The 19,164-nt window shown below is 35.4% G+C and overlaps 2 protein-coding genes across 17 annotated transcripts; one reads left to right on the top strand and one right to left on the bottom strand.

Annotated features, from left to right (window-relative positions):
• Positions 1-4,067: 4,067 nt before the first annotated feature.
• LOC133822495 (uncharacterized) lies at positions 4,068-18,774 on the bottom strand. Of its 15 annotated transcripts, none has more exons than XM_062254850.1 (7): positions 18,453-18,774; positions 18,195-18,292; positions 14,233-14,312; positions 7,829-8,058; positions 5,718-6,537; positions 5,111-5,613; positions 4,068-5,007 (listed from the first exon to the last, which is right to left on the bottom strand). In XM_062254850.1, exons 6-7 carry the CDS (start codon positions 5,561-5,563, stop codon positions 4,447-4,449), a joined length of 1,014 nt encoding a protein of 337 aa, XP_062110834.1. In that variant the 5' UTR covers positions 5,564-5,613; positions 5,718-6,537; positions 7,829-8,058; positions 14,233-14,312; positions 18,195-18,292; positions 18,453-18,774; the 3' UTR covers positions 4,068-4,446. The 15 variants fall into 15 exon arrangements, 11 of the variants coding, with proteins under 11 accessions (XP_062110834.1, XP_062110837.1, XP_062110832.1 ...); XM_062254853.1 differs by lacking the exon at positions 18,195-18,292 and adding an exon at positions 14,826-14,884; XM_062254848.1 differs by lacking the exon at positions 14,233-14,312.
• Positions 15,283-17,209, top strand: LOC133822496 (L10-interacting MYB domain-containing protein-like). 2 transcript variants are annotated; one of them, XM_062254857.1, is made up of 3 exons: positions 15,283-15,438; positions 16,003-16,338; positions 16,426-17,209. In XM_062254857.1, exons 2-3 carry the CDS (start codon positions 16,012-16,014, stop codon positions 16,999-17,001), a joined length of 903 nt encoding a protein of 300 aa, XP_062110841.1. In that variant the 5' UTR covers positions 15,283-15,438; positions 16,003-16,011; the 3' UTR covers positions 17,002-17,209. The 2 variants fall into 2 exon arrangements, with proteins under 2 accessions (XP_062110841.1, XP_062110842.1); XM_062254858.1 differs by having other exon boundaries at positions 15,316-15,419.
• Positions 18,775-19,164: the final 390 nt, after the last annotated feature.

Genomic DNA, 19,164 nt, shown 5'->3' with positions numbered 1-19,164 from the left:
CACTCAAGATCAGATGAACCTTAGTCAACTGAGTTTCTTCAGTGTAAATTCTCATAATACAAAAGAGTTATCTCTCAAGAAAACGCACTTTCTCTCTCTAGAAAACTCAGACCAAAAATTCAGATTGCCAAAAGTCCCTTTCTGATCCCATCAACCCTCTATTTATAGGCTTGGGATCATACACTGATATCCCCCTAGGATCGGGATATTTTATTATTCGTATTATATTTAAATTACAAGAAATATTCAAAATGCAACAGAATCCTCAATTTGAGCGAAGAATGAGAGATTCCCGCGTATGCCCAGACCGATTCTTGTTGATGCCGTTTCTGGGAATTTGACGTAGTCTGGTCTATTTGGTTGATGAATATCGTCTTCTGATCGAACACATGCATGTTGGACACACACAAGTGTTGGTCGGTCATATGCATGCTGGACACATGCATACGGACCAGGCCTTTGTCTCACCTCGGACATGCATCCGACCACGCCCTTGGATTTCTCCTCGGACCAAAGTCCGACCACACCCTTGGACTGCTCCTCGGACCAAAGTCTGACCACACCCCTTGGAGTGCTCCTCGGACCAAATTTCGACCATGCCCTTGGACTGCTCCTCAGACCAAAGTCTGACCACACCTTTGGACTGCTCCTCGGACCAAAGTCCGACCACACCCCTTGGACTGCTCCTCGGACCAAAGTCCGACCACACTCCTTGGAGTGCTCCTCGGACCAAAGTCCGACCAGTCACTTGGCTCAGACGTGACACCTCTCAAGCAGTCAAAACTCTTCATTGATGTACTGGGCTACTTGTAAGCCAGATCACTCCACTATTCTTTGCCACTTGTCATTTCTATTGCTACATCATCATTTTCAAATTTTGGGGATAACACCTAAGACCATAGTATCCGATAGAGGATCAGTGTTTGCATTGAGATTTTGGGGAAGCTTGCAGCAAGCCATGGGTACCAAGCTAAGTCTTAGTATAACATTTCATCCTCAAACCGACGGAAAGTCCAAGCGTACCATACAGATTTTAGAAGATATGTTGCATGCTTGTGTACTAGACTTCGAAGGATCGTGGAGTAAGTATTTTCCATTTATAGAGTTCTCCTACAATAAACGATCAGTATGGCACCCTATGAGTTACTTTATGGAAGGAAATGTCGATCGCCATCACATTGGGACGAGGTAGGAGAAAGACAACTTCTTGGACCCGAGGCTATTAGAGAGGCTCAAGACGCAGTGGAGCTAATTAAAAAGCGTATGCTTGCCGCTCAGAATTGACAAAAGAGTTATGCAGATGCCAAGTGAAGAGATGTGGAATTCAAAGTCAGAGATCAAGTCTTTTTAAGAATATCTCCTATGAAAGGAGTGAAGCGATTTGGGAAGAAAGACAAACTTAGTCCCTAGTTTATAGGTCCTTTTGAGATATTGGACAAGGTGGGACCAGTAGCATATAGATTAGTCCTACCGCCAGCTCTAGCAGATAGCCACAATATGTTAACATCTCGATGCTGCGTAGATACGTGTCAGACCCATCCCACGTTCTCAAGTATGATACGTTAGCACTTCAGAAAGACCTGAGTTATGAGGAACGACCGGTTAGCATCCTAGAGAAGGGGATGAAGGAATTAAGGTCTAAGAATATTCCAATAGTCAAGGTCTTATGGAGTAATAGTACAGAACGGAAGGCAACGTGGGAGTTGGAGGGAGACTTTCGAGCATGGTATCCAGAATTGTTTGGTAAGTAAATTTCGGGGACGAAATTCTTTTAAGTAGGGGAGAATTGTAGCATCTCAGAATTATACTTAGCTAGATAGTAGTAGTAGCTTAGTATTCTAGTTTTCGTGGTTATTGGTTCAAGCCGGGATTTAGTTGGAAACTCATAGAGTTAGTTATGGATTTTATAAGTTTAGCTTATAGTTTAGAAATATTAGTTTTAACATAAGGTTTGATTAATATATCTGATCCTAGAAATATTGTTAATTATAATATAAGGTTTAGATAGAATAATTAAGAACGTAACACTTGTCACATCTATGGTTATTAAGGATTTTAGATGAATAATTTAATAAAGGATAAACCTAGGAAGTCTAGAACCTTCCCTCAACTGTTAGGATCACATTTTACTCAGTCAAAGTGGTTTTAAACAAATTCAAGTATGTTGAAAGTGTGCAAAAACGTGTTTGATTTATCAGCGTATGCTGATATATCGCAGCTATAGGGGCCGATATATCGCCTATGTTTGATACAGAAAACACGTTGACTTTGCACGAACGAAACCACAGAGGCTCGGGAATATGGGGGAGGTGATATATCGCCTATAGGGGGCAATATATTGGCTCCACACACATATTTTGAAAGTTCGTGGAATTCGAGCTAGAAACAGCCCTCAACAACATGGACTTGCTCTTTAACATTTTTGACAGAGTTCTGGGCATCTGTTGAGCAGAAAATTCAATTTTTATTCAATTATTTATTCATTTTAAAAGTAGTTAGTTTCACTCCTTGAACTCTATAAATAGGACATTTCACTCAGCCATTTGCTTCATTCAAGCATTCTTCAGAGCCTCCAAGCTGCTAAATTCATTCTAGAGAGAAACACTAGGGTTTTGGGGTTAAAAGCTTTCCAATCTAAGCTTTTCTAAACACTTGAGAAGTAAGATAGAGTGATATTTTGATATTGAGGTGTAGATCGAAGTTCTAATCTATCTAAGGTATTCTTTATCCTCAGGTTTAGTTCATTATAGTTCTTCTTACTCTTTCATTTTCTTCAAAATCCTAACTTGTTATAATGATTTTTGGTTAAGTTTTGAGTTTCTTGAAACTAAAGGTTTTTGGTAAGTTCTTATCTTAATGGTTTAGATCTTCTCTTCATCTTCATTTCTTTAGAAAACTTATGGATCTTACTTTTTGGTTTTAAGAGTTTTTAATCCCGTTCTTGTCTCCAATATCTCGGTTTTTGGTAAGGAAAATATGTTAGATTTTATGTGTTATGACTATGTTTATATGCTATGTGTATGTATGTATGTATATATGTATATGTTTATGTTGTAGTCGCTTGGGAAATGTAGTTGCTTAGATAGCAAATAAGCAAATCCCAAGATTTTTATCATTATCGTAGACTGTAGTTATGATTTAACCTACCTCGAATAGTAGCAAGAGGACCTAGATGGTTTATCATATACTATATTGTGTTTAAACTTATCTCGAATAGTAGCAAGAGGGCCTAGATGGTTTCTATCACATACTACGGTGATGAGTTAATGACCATTAATATTGTAGTCTTATGTATTATGATTTACGTTTTTACGTCATACATTTTATGATTTATGCTTTTAGTCTTATGATTTATGATATGTTTTTAGTAGATTTTCCTTGCTGGGCATTAGGCTTATTCCTTTTTATTTTAGATGGTGTAGGAAAATAAGCTTGGAAGGCGGGATGGATTCATGGCAGCTTTGGAATGTGTATTGGGCGAGAACTGAATGTTTGGACTGATGGGAAAGATTGAGGATGACGTTTTGTTTCAAGTCTTTTAATTTACGTATTTATGTTTTCCGCATTTAGTATTTGAACAATTAACTAAATGTTTAAATTTTCTTTATATTTTTATGTAATAACAATGAGATCTTGTATTTTGGATTTTTATAATAAAGTTCTATTATTTTATGCATGTATTCCAAAATAGTAGTTATGCTTAGTATTTTTAATGGTCCGAGGTCATAGAGTTAGTCGGGACATTACAATTGAATCACACTACTTTGCCCAGAAGAAGAACAAAATGTTTGCAAAAAAAAAAGTGATTGCAAGCATGGTGGAATCTTAATTGTCCTTTTTAGTAGAGCAGGAGTAACATATCCCAAGTTACTCTCGCAACTACCAACATAAGGGATAATAGTTGTGCAAGGAATATGAGATACCTATAAAAATACATAATTGTAAAGAAAGTAAACATAAGAAACAAAAAATAAAATTGAATAAAAAATTGTAGTTTGAACAAAATCCAAAAAAAATACACCATTACAGCAACCAAAACAACCATATAAACAACTACAACAACTATATGCCAAAACAACATAATTCATTTAAATAGCTCAAAAGACCATAAACTGTGTAATACAAAATAACTTTAAATAAATGAGGAAACAATGAATAAAACTATACCCCAAGTTGCTTTTATCGCATCTATAATTTTATAAGCATTTTGCATAGCCTCCTCCAATTTGATGTCCAATAAAGAATCCAAAATAGACATTTTTAGATCTTCAGCAATTGCCGATGCAACTTGAGCAATCTCACCAGAAACCTCGACAATCTCACCGGAAACCTAACCAGCAACCTGAGTTGCAACTCCAACAACTTCTGGATCTTCAGCAACTCAAAATGCAACTTCAGAAAGCTCAGCAACTAGGGCTGCAACTTCAACAACCTCACCAGCAACCTTTAACACAATGTCAGCAACCTCACCAGCAACCTAAGTTGCAACTCCATCAACTTCAGCAACCTGGTCAACTTGAGATAGAACTTCACAAATACCATGACAATTATCAATCTACAAAATAAACATACAAATAAGCAAGAAAAAAACATATATATGATATAAATATATTTATAAGTTTTTTTGCAAAATAAAATAAACTCAACCTTAGCATCTTCATCATTCTTTCCTCCACTATATTTTTCATCATTATCACCTTTCTCTTCTTCTTTACCATCATTGTCTCGTCCAACAAACTTTTCATTGTCTTCATCATCATCAGCATCATCACCCTCATTTTCATCATTATCTTCATTAGATAGATGCACCTCTTCTTCTTCAGACTCGTCCTCTTTTTCATCTTCTTCTTTTGAATTATTTTCAACCATATCATCATCAACAATTTTGGTCTTGCCCTCCTCCTCAATATAATTTTCTTCAATAGTGTTCAACTCAACAATCTTTTCTTCATGTCGTCTCTTGGTTCTTGTCTCATTAAGACGACTATCATCACTACCATGAGAATCCTATTAAACAATAAACATACAAAACAAAAATAAAAACTAAGGAACAAATAATAATAGGACAAAGCACAAAAAGTTCAAAAAAGATCCATAAAACAATACATACCTGTTTCCCTAAAAAATAGGAACTAAATAGATTATGAAGCTTTAAAATGCCTTCCTGAACATCACTCTTCAATGAAGATAACTTATAAATGACAACCTTGTTGCTTTCTTCCAATCTCGTGTTGCTTGTTTCTAATCTTATGTTGCTTTCTTCTAATCTCTTGTTGCATGCTTCTAAAGCTCGCAACTGTGCATGCATGCTGCTTAGCGAAGCTTGAGGCATATCAGACATAGGAGATGAACAACCGCCAGCAGCTGACTGAGGACAAATAGCAGGCAAAGAATGTGAAGAACCACTAGCAACAAACTGAGGAGGAGTCTCCACAAAGTCATCATCTCCTACTGCAGCAACTCTAGAATTGGTTGCTACAATTCCATAAGCAACTCTAGCATTTTCAAGAACATCACTGTCAACCTCAAGAGCATCTTTTTCTTTTGGAAACAAAGTCTTCATTTCTGAAAATTTCTCTCCTCAAAAGTAGGATATAGATTCCTCAATTTCAACTGTAAATAAAAAAAAGTTAAATATTTATACAATATAACATTAAAAGCATATTACTAAAAATAAAAATACCTCCGCAACATTCAAAAGACAACACATCGATCACCTCTGAGAATGAAGACTGAGTTTTGCTTGACCATTTGTTAATGCATGTGATTGATCCATGAGAAAGATGACAATATCTTCCATTCTAGTATGGGAAACACTAAAAAAACCATACTTGAAATACATATAGAAACCTAAGCAACCTATAATAAGACTTGTCTTTTTTTCTTTTCATCTTTGTTCCTCTCTTTTTTACTTTTATTTCCAACAACCCGTTTCTTCAAAGATTCAATAGTGCCCTTGAAAACTTCCTTACCACAAGGAAATTAAAAAAACTCACCACTATCTATAATCTTGAAGTCTTCTCTTAGGACAATATTAGTAACATAAGAACTAAGCAAGAAATTCTACAAAAAATGCATCAATAAATTCTTCAAAGCATCCTCATCATTTTGCCACCGTTCCCCATCAAAGCATTCCTTAAGAATTTTCTTATTGATCTTCAAATGGTCCTTAAAATATGTAGAATAAAGACCATCATTCTTCGTAACATATTTCATCTTATCTGTTGATCCCAAACAATGTAAACTTGTGACCAATGCAAACTCCCTTATCCCAAAACGAAACTTCATTCCATTTATACCAACCCAAATCTCAAGTTCGTTGGGTTGTTGCAACTCTCTGAGCAATAGATTATGGATAAGTTGATGTTGCATTGTGAACTCTGGCAGGATTAGGAAATGACCAAAACATGAATTACCAAATTCACTAACTTGCTTCGGTGAAAGCTTTTGGAGGATAGCTTAAATTTGTGAATGTTTGATTGTAGAAGAAAATTTTGAAGAACATCGATTATTCGGATGAATTAGGAAATTCATACCCTACAAAACATAGCAATAGAACACACCAAATTAAATAGCAAAATACAAATATTAATAAATTAAGCCACAATCAGCAACACATAAAGAAACATGTTAATTAACCATCGAAACTACAAAAGCAACCCACAACAACCTATTAACCAACACACATCAACCTATTAAGCAACTCACACAACAACCAATTAAGCAACTGTTGAAACTTCTAATCAACCCATAATACACATTAACAACATATAAAATAATCTGGTAAGCAACCCTATAAACTACTAATAAGCAATCCATAAATCAACATTGTAAGAAACTGACACAGAAACCAAGTAAGCAACCCTTGAACAATATAGCAAACCTAGGTAGCAACATATAAAACAACCCTATAAACTCTTAAGCAACCCATAAACAACATGGCAAGAAACCCACACAATAATCTCTTAAGCAACACTTGAAATAATACAACAACCCTCTATAGCAACATAGAAACAACTCACACAACAATCAGTCACGCAGCAACCAGATAAACAACCCTTGAAACAATGCAACAACCCTCAATAGCAACTATTTCTAGCAACAAAATAAATCAACCCTATAAACTTCAAAGTAACCCATAAACAACATAGTAAGAAACCACACAAAAACCTCTTAAGCAACCATTGAAACAATAAGCTACCATCTATAGCAACATAGAAAACAATCTACACAACAACCAATTAAGCAACCCACACAACAACCAGTTAAGCAACCAACAACTAATTAAACAACCCTTGAAACAATGCAACAACCCTCAATAGCAACCATTTCTAGCAACAAATAAAGCAACCTTATAAAATTCAAAGCAACCCATAAATAACAGAGTAAGAAACCACACAACAACCTCTTAAGCAACCATTGGAGCAATACAACAACCATCTATAGCAACATAGAAAACAATCTACACAGACCAATTAAGCAACCCACACAGCAACCAGTTAAACAACCTTCGAAAGTCCAAAGCAACCCATAATACTCATCAACAACATATAGAGCAAATTATTAAGCAATCCTATAAACTCCTAAGAAACCCATAGACAACATGGAAACCATAAACCCACACAACAACCTATTTAGAAACCCTTGCAACTATATAGCAACATAGAAAACAACCCTTAAGAAAATATAGCAACCCATAAAGCAACCTAAAAGCAGCAAAGCACCATAATAGATAATAAACAACCAACCTAAGCAGCCTAATAATAAGAACAGCAAAACATAGGGACTTCAAGAACCATTGCTAAAGTGAAAGAAATTGAAAATGTACCTTAGGAGGGGATTCACAAGGTTCTTTAATAGTTAATTAGCTCTTTTTGGTTCTTTTTGCTTTCCTAGCTTCATGTTTGCTATTATAAAGCCTTTTCTTCACTCTTGCTTCACTATAAGAAGCAACTACTGATTTCATATTAGATATAGAAGTTGGAATATTTGTTTGGGATGGAGGAGATGCGGACGAAAACTGTGTATGAACCATGACTCCTTAAAAGCTTCTACAACCTGAGAAAACATATACATTTATAAAAAATGGATTTAGATACATCAAAATTTGAACTATTAAGTCTATCTAACACTGAGCAACAGCTAAGTAAGCATTCAACAAATGGTTGGTTACCTCCTAAATTGTTTTCCTTGCTTTTGAAATCAAAATCAACTTTTCTTTGTTATAATGCGTGTTTCAAAATGATTCGCCTTTGACTTGAGAAAATTAGATATATGCCTTTTGAGTCAAAAAAATTATAAACAATGCTTTTGAACAGTTTCATTTCATGCTTCCAAGCAAGGGAGTACACTTAGTCGTCTGCGAACTGAAGATGGCTGACTTCCACCAAATCTTTCCCTACTTTGAAACCTCGCAAGGCCGAGACGCTCTTGGCCTTATCCACCATCTTGCCCAAAACATCAACCACCAAGGTAAACAAGAAAGGTGAAAGGGAATCACCTTGGCGAAGACCTCTAGAACCTTTAAATTTCCCCCTCGGTCTCCCATTTAAAAACACGGAGAAAGATGTAGTAGACAAACAACCCAGAATCCACTTTCTCCAAACTACACCAAAACATTTCTTTTCCAGAACGAATCCCAGGAAATCCCAATCTACACAATCATAAGCCATAGCAAAATCAATTTTGAAAACCCAGCCCTTCTTGCCTTTACTCCGATACTCCTCCACTGCCTCATTAGCCACCAACACTGTATCCAAGATTTGCCTGCCCTCTACAAAGGCTCCTTGAGTCTCAGCTATAGTATCAGAGAGAACCCCTCTAAGACGACCAGCCAACACCTTTGAAATAATCTTATAGAGACTAGTGACCAAACTAATTGGCCTAAAATCTCACACCCGACAACTATCCAACTTCTTCGGAATTAGGCAAATGTAAGTTTCATTGGTCCTCCGATGAATAACCCCATCCTTAAAGAAAACATCGAACACTGCTTGGAGATCACTCTTAACCGTATCCCAATTAACCTGATAGAAAGCCAAAGAGAATCCATCGGGACCCGGAGCCTTAGACCCATCACAATCAAAAACTGACCGACGAATTTCCTCTTCCGAGAACGGCCTCTCAATGAGAGAGGACAAGAATGAGGGAATAGGCTCCCAAGAAATGCCTTCGACACCACTCCACCTCCTAGGGACCGAAGAATACAACGAGGAGTAAAAATCAACAATTGCCTTTTCTATATCAACATCCTTGTCAAGGATAGTCCCATCCTCTTGCTCAATTCGGGAGATGAAATTCCTAGCTTTACGTGCGCTTAGGATACTATGAAAGAGCTTGGAATTAGAATCTCCTTGTTTTGCCCATTGACATTTTGACTTAAACCAAACTCCTCTATCCTCTTCAAATACAACTTGCTGCCATTCTTCCTTAATCTTCCTTCGCTCCGAAAGAAGATGATCATTCCACTGTCCACCTTCCTCTAACCTATCCAACTCGAACATCCTTCTTTCCAGTGAATGTTTAAGCAAAGTTCTTGAACTAAAAACCTCCTTACTCCACCCCCTAACTTTGTCTTTAACCAAAGAAAGCTTTTCCATGAACCCATATCCCGACCACCTCATCATGTTAGACGAGTTCCACCACTTTTAACAAAACACCTTGAAATCCTTATGCTCAAGCCAGGGATTATCAAATCTGAAAGGGCTGGGACCCCATGAAGGAGGATTGGAGTCCAACACAATCGGACAATGATCTGAGACTATGCGAACCAACACTTCCTGACAAATGAAAGGATAGAACTCAGTCCACAAGGGCGAAAATAAAAATCTATCGAGCCTACTACAGATAGGCCTCTGTCTGAAGTTAGACCAAGTGAAACGGCCATTATGGAGCTTAGGATCCACCAAGTTCATCTCTCTAATCAACGCATCAAAATTCTTCATACTTCTAGTGTTGGTCACGCTATTCAGTTTTTCATCTCCTCTCCTAACCACATTAAAATCTCCCCCTAGACACCAATGACTACCACAAATGACCTGTAAACCAGCCAACTCATCCCAAAAACTCTCCCTTTTACCATAAACCACTGGCCCATAAACACCGGTAAACCACCAAGGGTTCTTACCCTCAGCTTCAATATGAATGGAAATGGTGAACTCCCCAACCAAGGAATCCGAAACAGAAACACTACGAGTATCCCAAACAGCTAACGTCCCGCCTGATCTACCCAACGGCTGCTGATAAATCCAAGCTTTAAATCTGGATCTCCAAATACTACCTATAAAACTTCTGTCTAATTTATCCTTTTTCACCTCTTGGAGCACAATAAGGTCAGGATTGACCTTTCAAATGGTTTCTTTTATCGCCCTCCGCTTCTCTTTATTACCACTTCCCCTTACATTCCATGATAAAATCTTCATGAGAACTTACGACACCCAAACATTCTCCTATTCTCATAATTCACATTAAACTCAAGTTTTTTAAGTTCACGTGCACTCTTTTTAGGCAAAGATGAAGGGCTTCCTTTCTCTTCCTCCCCTAGATTACTAGGTAGTAGAGAAATTCCATAAGATTCCATCACCAGAACAAGCCTTGAAAGATCATGAGGGCTATCCGCCTCTTCTGCAGTTTCCGCCTCTAAACCCACGCCCTCTACCTCACAACCAGGATCCAGTTTTGCCTCAGAATTTACCCCTTCCTCTTCTTCGCACCACAACCTTCTAGCTTGGACTACGATATCTTCCATATCCTCCTTGTCAACATCCGAGTCTAAAGCTAAATCCTCCTCCTCTGAACTACAAATTTCCGAAGGACCATCTTCCACCGGTGTAAAGAACTCTTCCTCTGCCAAATCTTGTCCTGTATCCATCATTGTCTCTAACTGTTCTTCTAAAAGAGAATTTCTTACTGGAAAAGCATCCTTTGGCTTACGATGATACACTTTCAGGCTTCTAGTTGAAAACTCAAGGCTAGTCTCTTCCTTTTCTGATTGTTGAAGAGAAACAACCCCACGGCTAAAAGTCTTTATTGAGTGATCTGTCCAAAGAGAAACTCTCCCCTTGCCGAAGGCCTCACAAGGTTTTGGGCTTCTAATAATTCGAATGGGCCTGGTCCTATTATTCTTAAAAACCCTCCATGGCCGGCAGCCCACTCCCAAGTCATTTGGAATGAAGAGAGCCCTGACATGGGTTAAATTAATTTTAAAAGAGAAGGCCCTGTTTTCCAAAGACAAGGCCCAGCCCAAATGTCCAACATAAAGGGCAAATTTGAATTTCCTTTTTGGACATGTGAATTTAGATAACAAATAACTAAAACACGTGTCCTCTCTTTCCTTTTCTGAGATGGATAGATCTGAAAAAAGTCTATTAAAAATAGACTTTAAGGAGTAGCATGAGGATAGCGTAACCCTCCCTGTTTTCTCGTGATCACCCTCCTGGAAATCCGGATCCGAAATAAATTCCCCCAGCGACAGGGAAACGTTATGGTTGACCTCCGGCAACATCTCAGACGCTGCACCCCCTACCACCGGCGCCATCAAACCTGAAAATACAACCTTCTGAATCTCTGTCAGCGGCTCCGGAATCTCAGACTCAGCCACCGGATTCTGGGTTGTTTTCTAACCCAGATTTTCCTCCTTGATCTTTGATTTGCCTCAGTCTGTACTCCTTTGTCGTCAACCACCTTCTTAACCCACAAACTCCGGTCACCACCTTTGGATTGAAAAGGCTGATCATCCAGTTTGAAAAGCTTTAAAACTATGCTGCTTCCTTCATACGGCAGGGAGATTGAACCCGGAATGAAGCCATTGCAATCTCCAAAATGTCTCAGCCGGGCAAAAGAGATATCTCTCATCTCTAACGATCCTTTGTCCACTGCCATTAAACCACCACAAATAGCCCCAATGACCTTGAACACGTGAATATTCCAGATATTCAGAGGAATGCCTTCGATCCCAATCCAATTTTGGAAACAGCTGACTTTCCTATTTGCCTCCTGATTATTCCAATTCCACGGTTGAAAAAACACCTGCATGTCTCCTGCAATAGTAATCTCCCTTCTACGTATTAGTTCCTGTTGTAAGCCTTAACGGGGACACCAAATAATTATTCTATCATCAGACACAAAAGTGGAGTCCACCTTGACTCCGAAAACTTTATGTAATTCTTCTAAAATTTTCTGCCACTGATGCTGGCTTTTGCTGCGAAACACCAGCACTGCCCTTTTTGCCCAAAAAGAATTGACTGGCTTGACTTCTAAGCTTATTATCAATCTCCATCGTCAATTTACAAAGCCATGACACCAAATTTTCAAGAGGGATATCATGGAAATCCTATTAGCATCATAGTGGATACTAGATAGTGTTAAGCAAAAAAACAAACCTATTCAGACTAAAATTAAGAGTCCCAAAACCATAGAGTCCCAAAGCAAACCTATTCATACTAGAATTAAAAGTCCAAATAGATGAATAATGAGTTTTAAAGTTTCTTTTGATATAAAGAATTAAAAAATAATTATTTCCATGGAGTTAACTCACTTTTTTTTTTTTTTCAAATAAAGAATAGTATTCAGTAATGATATCAAACTCCATTTTTAATTTGTGGTAGAAACTTCACAAACAAGATTGATACATTAGAAAGTAATGCAATACCTCCTATCAAAAGTACTCTAAAGCGTAGTGTGCGCATATCAATATGATTCTGAATACAACTAAAGCAATAATTATAGTAAGTAAGGGCCTGTTTGGCTCATTAACTCAGAAACAGTTTTCTGTTCTAAAAAATAGAAAATTGTTTTTGGAAAACAAATGATGTGTTTGGCTTTGTTTTTTGAGAACAGTTTTTAAAAAACTGAGTTAAAAAAGACAAGAATTTAGAAAACACCTTATCTATGTTTTCAAAAGTAGTTCTCAGTTTTCTCATTTTTCCCTCTCGACGAAAATAGAAGAAGCAGCAATGGAGCTCTGAGCTCCTTCTCCTCCATCTCTCCGCCTCTGAGGACATTCTCCACGCACAAATCAATTGTTCTCTGCTGACTGAAACTTCTCTCAACATTTTAATGGTGTGTTCTTCTTATCTTACACACTTTTGTGCCCTAATTTTTTTTTCTCTTCTAATTTAACATCTCCTCACATAGAAAGGTCTTTGATCCTCTTTTCCAGATCATATCTTGATGTTGCAACTAGACCTTCACTCTGCCATTCGCCTGATTTTTTAAGGTATCTCCTTCTATATATTTATATATACATAAATATAGAGTTCTTCCTTGGCGTTTTGCCATTTAGCAGCTGGGTATGAGTGTCTCATATGTATAGTCATGGATTTCATGTATTTTGAGCTTGACCAAGTTTTGAATATTCACATATTAGCTGGTTTGTGATTAATATATCAAATAATAACATATATCTTTGTGATTGTGGCTATATATAGCTAGCTACTCTATAAATATATACATATATATATATATGTGGTCAAATCCTTAACAGTGTTGATTGATGAAAGACCCCTTTGAGTGTGTTTATGGGTATTGTTGTATTTGGATGATTACATGTGGAAGTTTGTTATATAGAACTTGTATAGATTGTTTCGGTACTGCAACTCTTGCATATATATATATCTGTTTCATATATATGAATCCGTACCCGGCAGCCCTGTTGGAGTTATATATATATCTGTTTCATATATATGGATTCATTAAAATCTTTTGTCCTATTGTCTTCTATCAAATATGGTACTGAATACTATCTCTCTTTTGCAATTTTATTGCACCACTTGTTTCTAATGTGCAAAAACATTGTGCTATGCTCCATGTTCTTTCAAATTGTTGTTGTGACTATCCCTTGTGAAAGTATGAAGCAAAATTGAATTGAAAATCTCCTACTCTTCATGATTCAAGTAGGGAGATGGAATCGGGATTCTATAATAATTGAAAGTGATCTGAGGTTTATTTACGAATTCATGGTGTTTCTTTTTTCAACTTAACATTCTGTTTTAAAAATTCAAATGCTACTTGGCATTTTAGGCCGAATCTATGACAGATTTGGAGTGATTGAACACACTTTCAATCAATGAAACTGTCCTTGTTAGCTCAGTTATCATAAATAAACCAAACAAATAAAAGATAGAACAGACTGTCAAAAATTTAATTGTGATCACTAACTGATCTGTTCTTACTGTATTCAATGGAAAATTACTTGCTTCTAATGGAAAATTAGATCAACCCTTCAACACTCACTGAATGGTTTGCTTTTGGTCATATATATAGATATCTTTGAGGCCCTTTTTTTCACGGAAATCTTTACCCTCTTCATGGACCTGAAAATTGTCACAACAGAAAGCCATGCGCCCATTTCAGTGCCATAGATTACCACTATAAGAGGGGGGTGCACTAAAGAGACCCTTAGCTTGTGATATTATGAGGTAGTTAAAAAAGCAATAAATTCATGGTCAAAATTTTGGAGGTATTTAAAATGCTGTGAGGCTATAAAGTGCTTTAATAAGTGAGTACAGTACGGTTGTTGTGGCCTTGTTAATCTTCAGTGGTTTCTAGTACCTCCTAGTCATATTGGTCACAGGGAATGTGGGTGTGTAATTATTAATCTTTAATAGGATATGACTCCAATTAATGGTTGTATTATATATCATAATATAATAATATTGCATGAAAAGTGAAAAACATATATGACTTTTGTTACTTCTATGCCATTGCTGATCAATAGAACTGACTTGTTTGTAAGTTTTTTTTTTTGATAACAATTAGTTTAAGGAGCATTCTAAAAGACAATAATGCAAGGGCAAAAATCATATTTGTCCTATTATAGACTTTACCTTATTGACATCAGAATCCCATGTTATATTATGCAAGGGTGAAAAATGATCTTTTGAATCTGGTTCAACAAAAGGCACAGATTATATCAAGATCAAATCTTCTATATAAGAATGATGAAAACAAATAAAGGGTAGAGCTTTTTGACCTTGTTTCAAGGATTGAACACAGGGGAGCAAAGTAATAGAGTTTTGCTCTTTTTTTATGTATTGAATGTTTAGATAGGGAAATTGTTCTTCTAAGGCATAAAGGTGCCTCAGAATAGGATTCTGATTAGAAGTTGGAGAAGAATAAAAGATTAAAAGACAATATCCTTTTGTTCTACTTTATGTGTTCATTTTCATTGGCTAACATTTTATAGCCATGGCTGTCAAAAGAAAAAGAATAAGAGAATATAAATATTTTCTCTCTGATCTTTGCTAGTTTAAAGATAAAGCTACAAAGCTGAAGGATAGTTTCATTAAACCTCTGCAACTTCAAGTTCCTTATGTTACTAATCATTGTTTCGTTGTTGTGTTTCAGATTCACTTCCAGTTCTAGGTTCAGGATGCAACCCCCGAAAGTACTTGTCTGGCAAATGTGGAACATTGAGTAAAGTGGGTGTTCTTATTGCAGGTAAAATTTGTAATTATTGCATTATTTTCTCTAATTTTTCAATTGAATTGATTATTTTATCAATGTATTGCTTGACAATCTTATTTTAATTTATGTTATTCTTTTGGTATTGCTATGTGTTTGTCTCAACTTGAAGTTCATAAGTTCAATGTTACACTAAAATATAAACTACTTTGATCACATTTATTAATCCTATGTTACATAAAATTTTACTGTGATATATATTAGGGTATATATATGCAATGGATTTTCTTGGAATAGATTTTGGAAAGAGAAGACATAACAATGTTGATTTTCTAGGTTGACATGGTAGATTGCTCTTCTATATGGCATTAGGCATTGGGCAATGTGCAATGGCTAAAGTTGAAGTGTTTTGTTTGACTATTGCCTCATTAGAGACCTTTCCTTTATCATATGATTGTGTAGGCAATGACAGGGGCTGATCTCAAGGAGTGGGGCTATAAGCTAATAGGAAATAAATAGGATTTATTGATTATAATATTTGTGTTTAGTGTCTTATATTGGCTATGCTCTAAGATAATTTATGGTATGGAATATTGCTAGATTTGAAATATGGCCATTGAGATCACAGATGTTGATGATGCATGTTTATGGGGACCAACTGTAGAGAAGATTTTCATCGATATCATGGTTGATGAAGTGAATAAAGGAAATATGGCAAGTGGTCAATTTGGCTCAAAAACATGGGCGGAAATTCTTGAGGAGTTGCAAATTAAAAGTAAGCGGAAATACTTAATTAAACAAATTAAGCAAAAGTTCAATAGGTTGCGCACTAAGTATCGTGAGTTTGCTGAGTTGTTGAAACAAACTGGATTTGGATGGGATCGTGAAACCAATACTGTGGTTGCTTCTGAGGAAATATGGCAGAATTATCTAAGGGTAAGAACAAACTAAGTCTATTATTTATATAAAAAATTAGTCTTGAATCAAATTAAGTGATGAAACTAGTTTTCTTTTTTATTTTAGGCACACCCAAAGGCAACACAATATCGCAAGAAAGGATGTGATCATTTTGTATTGTTGGAACTAATTTTTAGTAAGTCAACTGCCACTGGCCAGTTCCATCGTTCTGCTGATTCAGGTCCGCCCAACACTGATGATGAAAAGGAAATGGAGAATGAATTTGATCGCATAGACACCCATGATATTGATGAGAATGATTCTACTAGTTGCTCTCGGCTTGTTGATGATGCTTTTAAACGTTCAACAAAAAATTCAACAACTACAAGTACAGAGCGAAGAGCTAAGAGACAAAGATCACAACAAATGAGTGATGCAATTGTTGCATGGACTGAGGTAGCTAAAGTAAGAGCAGAGGCCACTTTAGCTAAAGCTGAAAAATACAAGAGTACAACCGAAGGAGGAGGAAGCCAAAATCATGAGTTTTCTCTCACAAATTGTATGCAAATCCTCGAAGGAATGGAAGAAGTCAGTGATGATGCCTACATGAAAGCTGTTGAGAAATTTAAGGATCCAGATTGGAGAGAGATTTTTATTAATATGTCTACTATTAGAAAGAGAGCTTGGTTAGATAGGCTTTGACTATACTGTGATATGTTTGACTGTGTAGGCTTTGAGTTTTACTTTATGCGTGCTTGACATTATTATAGTATGTTATGTTAAGATAATCTAGTGGAGACTTTGTTATTGGTTTCAAATACGTATTGTTTTTTTCTAAGTTTATTATGCATGTCAAATAATTTGCAGGATTCAGAGTAATCAAATGGATGATTCTAGTTCATCTTCTGCAGATAGTGATTTTGATGATTTTTCAGATTTTTTGATGCTAAACTTTTTAAGTGATTACAATGAAAAGTTTATCGAGAAAATCCCTCAAAGAACATCTTCTTTATGTGGAGAAGATTTTGTGAGAGAGTTATTAGGTGGTCATGAGAGAGCATGCTATGAATTATTGCGAATGGATAAAAATGTATTCATCGAGCTATGTACTTGTTTAAAACAAAAGGAATACATTAAGGACACACGAGAGATTAAAGTTGAAGAAGCAGTTGCCATTTTCCTTATAATTGTTGGTCAAAATGTGGGAATGAGACTTATATTTTATTACTATAAAATAATTTTAGTATTCAAATTGTGTTTATGGGGACATATTGTAGATTAATGGTGATTTTCTATATACTTTAGATTAAATATTTTATTTAAAATTTAAAATTTCTCATATTTTTTAAGCATTATAATATTTTATTGATATTTTACTTGTAAAAATTATTTAGATATTTTTTAGATTATATATTTTTTCAAACAATATGATATATTGTTAATTTATATGAAAAATAGCAATATTATAACTAAGTTAGATTAAATATGTATGTGACATATTGCATTTTTATTAAAAAAATCATAATAATAAGTATTAAAACAATTATTGTAAAAAAAATATGTTTTCTAAAAACTGCTTGTTTTTTTATCATCCAAACATGTTTTTGGTTTTTGAAAACTGTTTTTAGAAAACAATAGCCAAACACCATTATATTTTGAAAACTTTTTTATTCTCATTTTTTAAAACACAATTTTGAAAACAGAAAACATAAAACAATGCCAAACACCCTCTAACTTTTTCAAAGCTTTTCTATTGAGTTTTTCATTATAAGAGGATTCAATCCACAACCCATATACACATTCAAGCTCAAATCAAGCAATGCAGTGACCATTAAACCAAAAGAAGATTAATAATAATAATAATAATAAAAAAAAAAAAACTTCTTGCAAAATACCACTCTCATTAGCAATGCAGAGATCAATACGGTCTTCAAAACAAAAATTAATGTTGGATATCTATAATCTGCAACATCACCGAGGATTGTGCAACAAACTGACAAAAAATACCCAAAAGTTGAGTTTCAAAAATTGAATTAAGCAAAATAATTCCAAATATTAAGAGTCTCAAAACCACAGAAGCAAACAAAAACAAGTTCACTTAACTAATCAGCACTGAATTAAACATCAAAATTACAAAATATTTGAAAACGAACCTATTCATAGACGGCGTGGGTTGCGGGTTCTAGCCACAATCAAGTTATATGTGGTTGACGGTGTCTCGAGTCTCCAAAGTCCATCAGTCATGGGTGGTTTCCGATTAGAATTCAGGGTCTGATTTTGGTAGAAGACAAGAAGAAGAACATAAGTAAAAGAGAATTTGGGGTATGATTTTTTAGAAAAGGAGAAGAAGAAGAGAACTTGGGGTCTAGTTGAACTTGGGCTCTGGTTTTTCCAAGAAAAGGAGAAGAAAAAGATAAGTGGTTCAGGTTTTGCCGAGAAAAGGAGATGAAGAAGGGAATAATGGTAGAGGAGAAGTCGTAAAAAGAAAAAAAAAATTGTTAACATAAAAATGAAAAAAGAAAAATACATAAATGGGAACAAAAAAAAAAGTAAAAGTAAAAAAATGTTAAAAATACCATATATAGGGTGATTTATCTAATATTTTTTAAAGTTATTTGAAACATTATAATATAACTTTCTTTAACAATTCAATTGTATTGTCAATCATTTTCTAAATTTATATATTCACTTATTAATGATATTTATCACATAACTAACTCAATTAACATCATGTATTTTTTTTTTTTTTTTGGTATGTACTTGTTTGATTAATTCTTAATCCAAACATTTAGAATGATGATATGAGTGGAAGGCAACAAATGACAACTGCGCAAGAACTTTTATAATTATTTGAAACATTGTAAT

This window comes from Humulus lupulus, chromosome 3 (genome assembly GCF_963169125.1).
Source record: "Humulus lupulus chromosome 3, drHumLupu1.1, whole genome shotgun sequence".
NCBI lineage: Eukaryota > Viridiplantae > Streptophyta > Magnoliopsida > Rosales > Cannabaceae > Humulus > Humulus lupulus.
Note: the sequence above shows the minus strand (reverse complement) of the source record. Positions and strands in the feature narration are given on the sequence as shown.

Excerpts from the sequence above, each read along its gene's own strand:
- LOC133822495 (XM_062254850.1), bottom strand. The coding sequence starts at position 5,563 with ATGAAGACTTTGTTTCCAAAAGAAAAAGATGCTCTTGAGGTTGACAGT. Across the intron at positions 5,008-5,110 it reads CCTATTTTTTAGGGAAACAG|GATTCTCATGGTAGTGATGA; the intron begins GTATGTATTGTT and ends ATTGTTTAATAG.
- LOC133822496 (XM_062254857.1), top strand. The coding sequence starts at position 16,012 with ATGGCCATTGAGATCACAGATGTTGATGATGCATGTTTATGGGGACCA. Across the intron at positions 16,339-16,425 it reads TATGGCAGAATTATCTAAGG|GCACACCCAAAGGCAACACA; the intron begins GTAAGAACAAAC and ends TTTTTATTTTAG.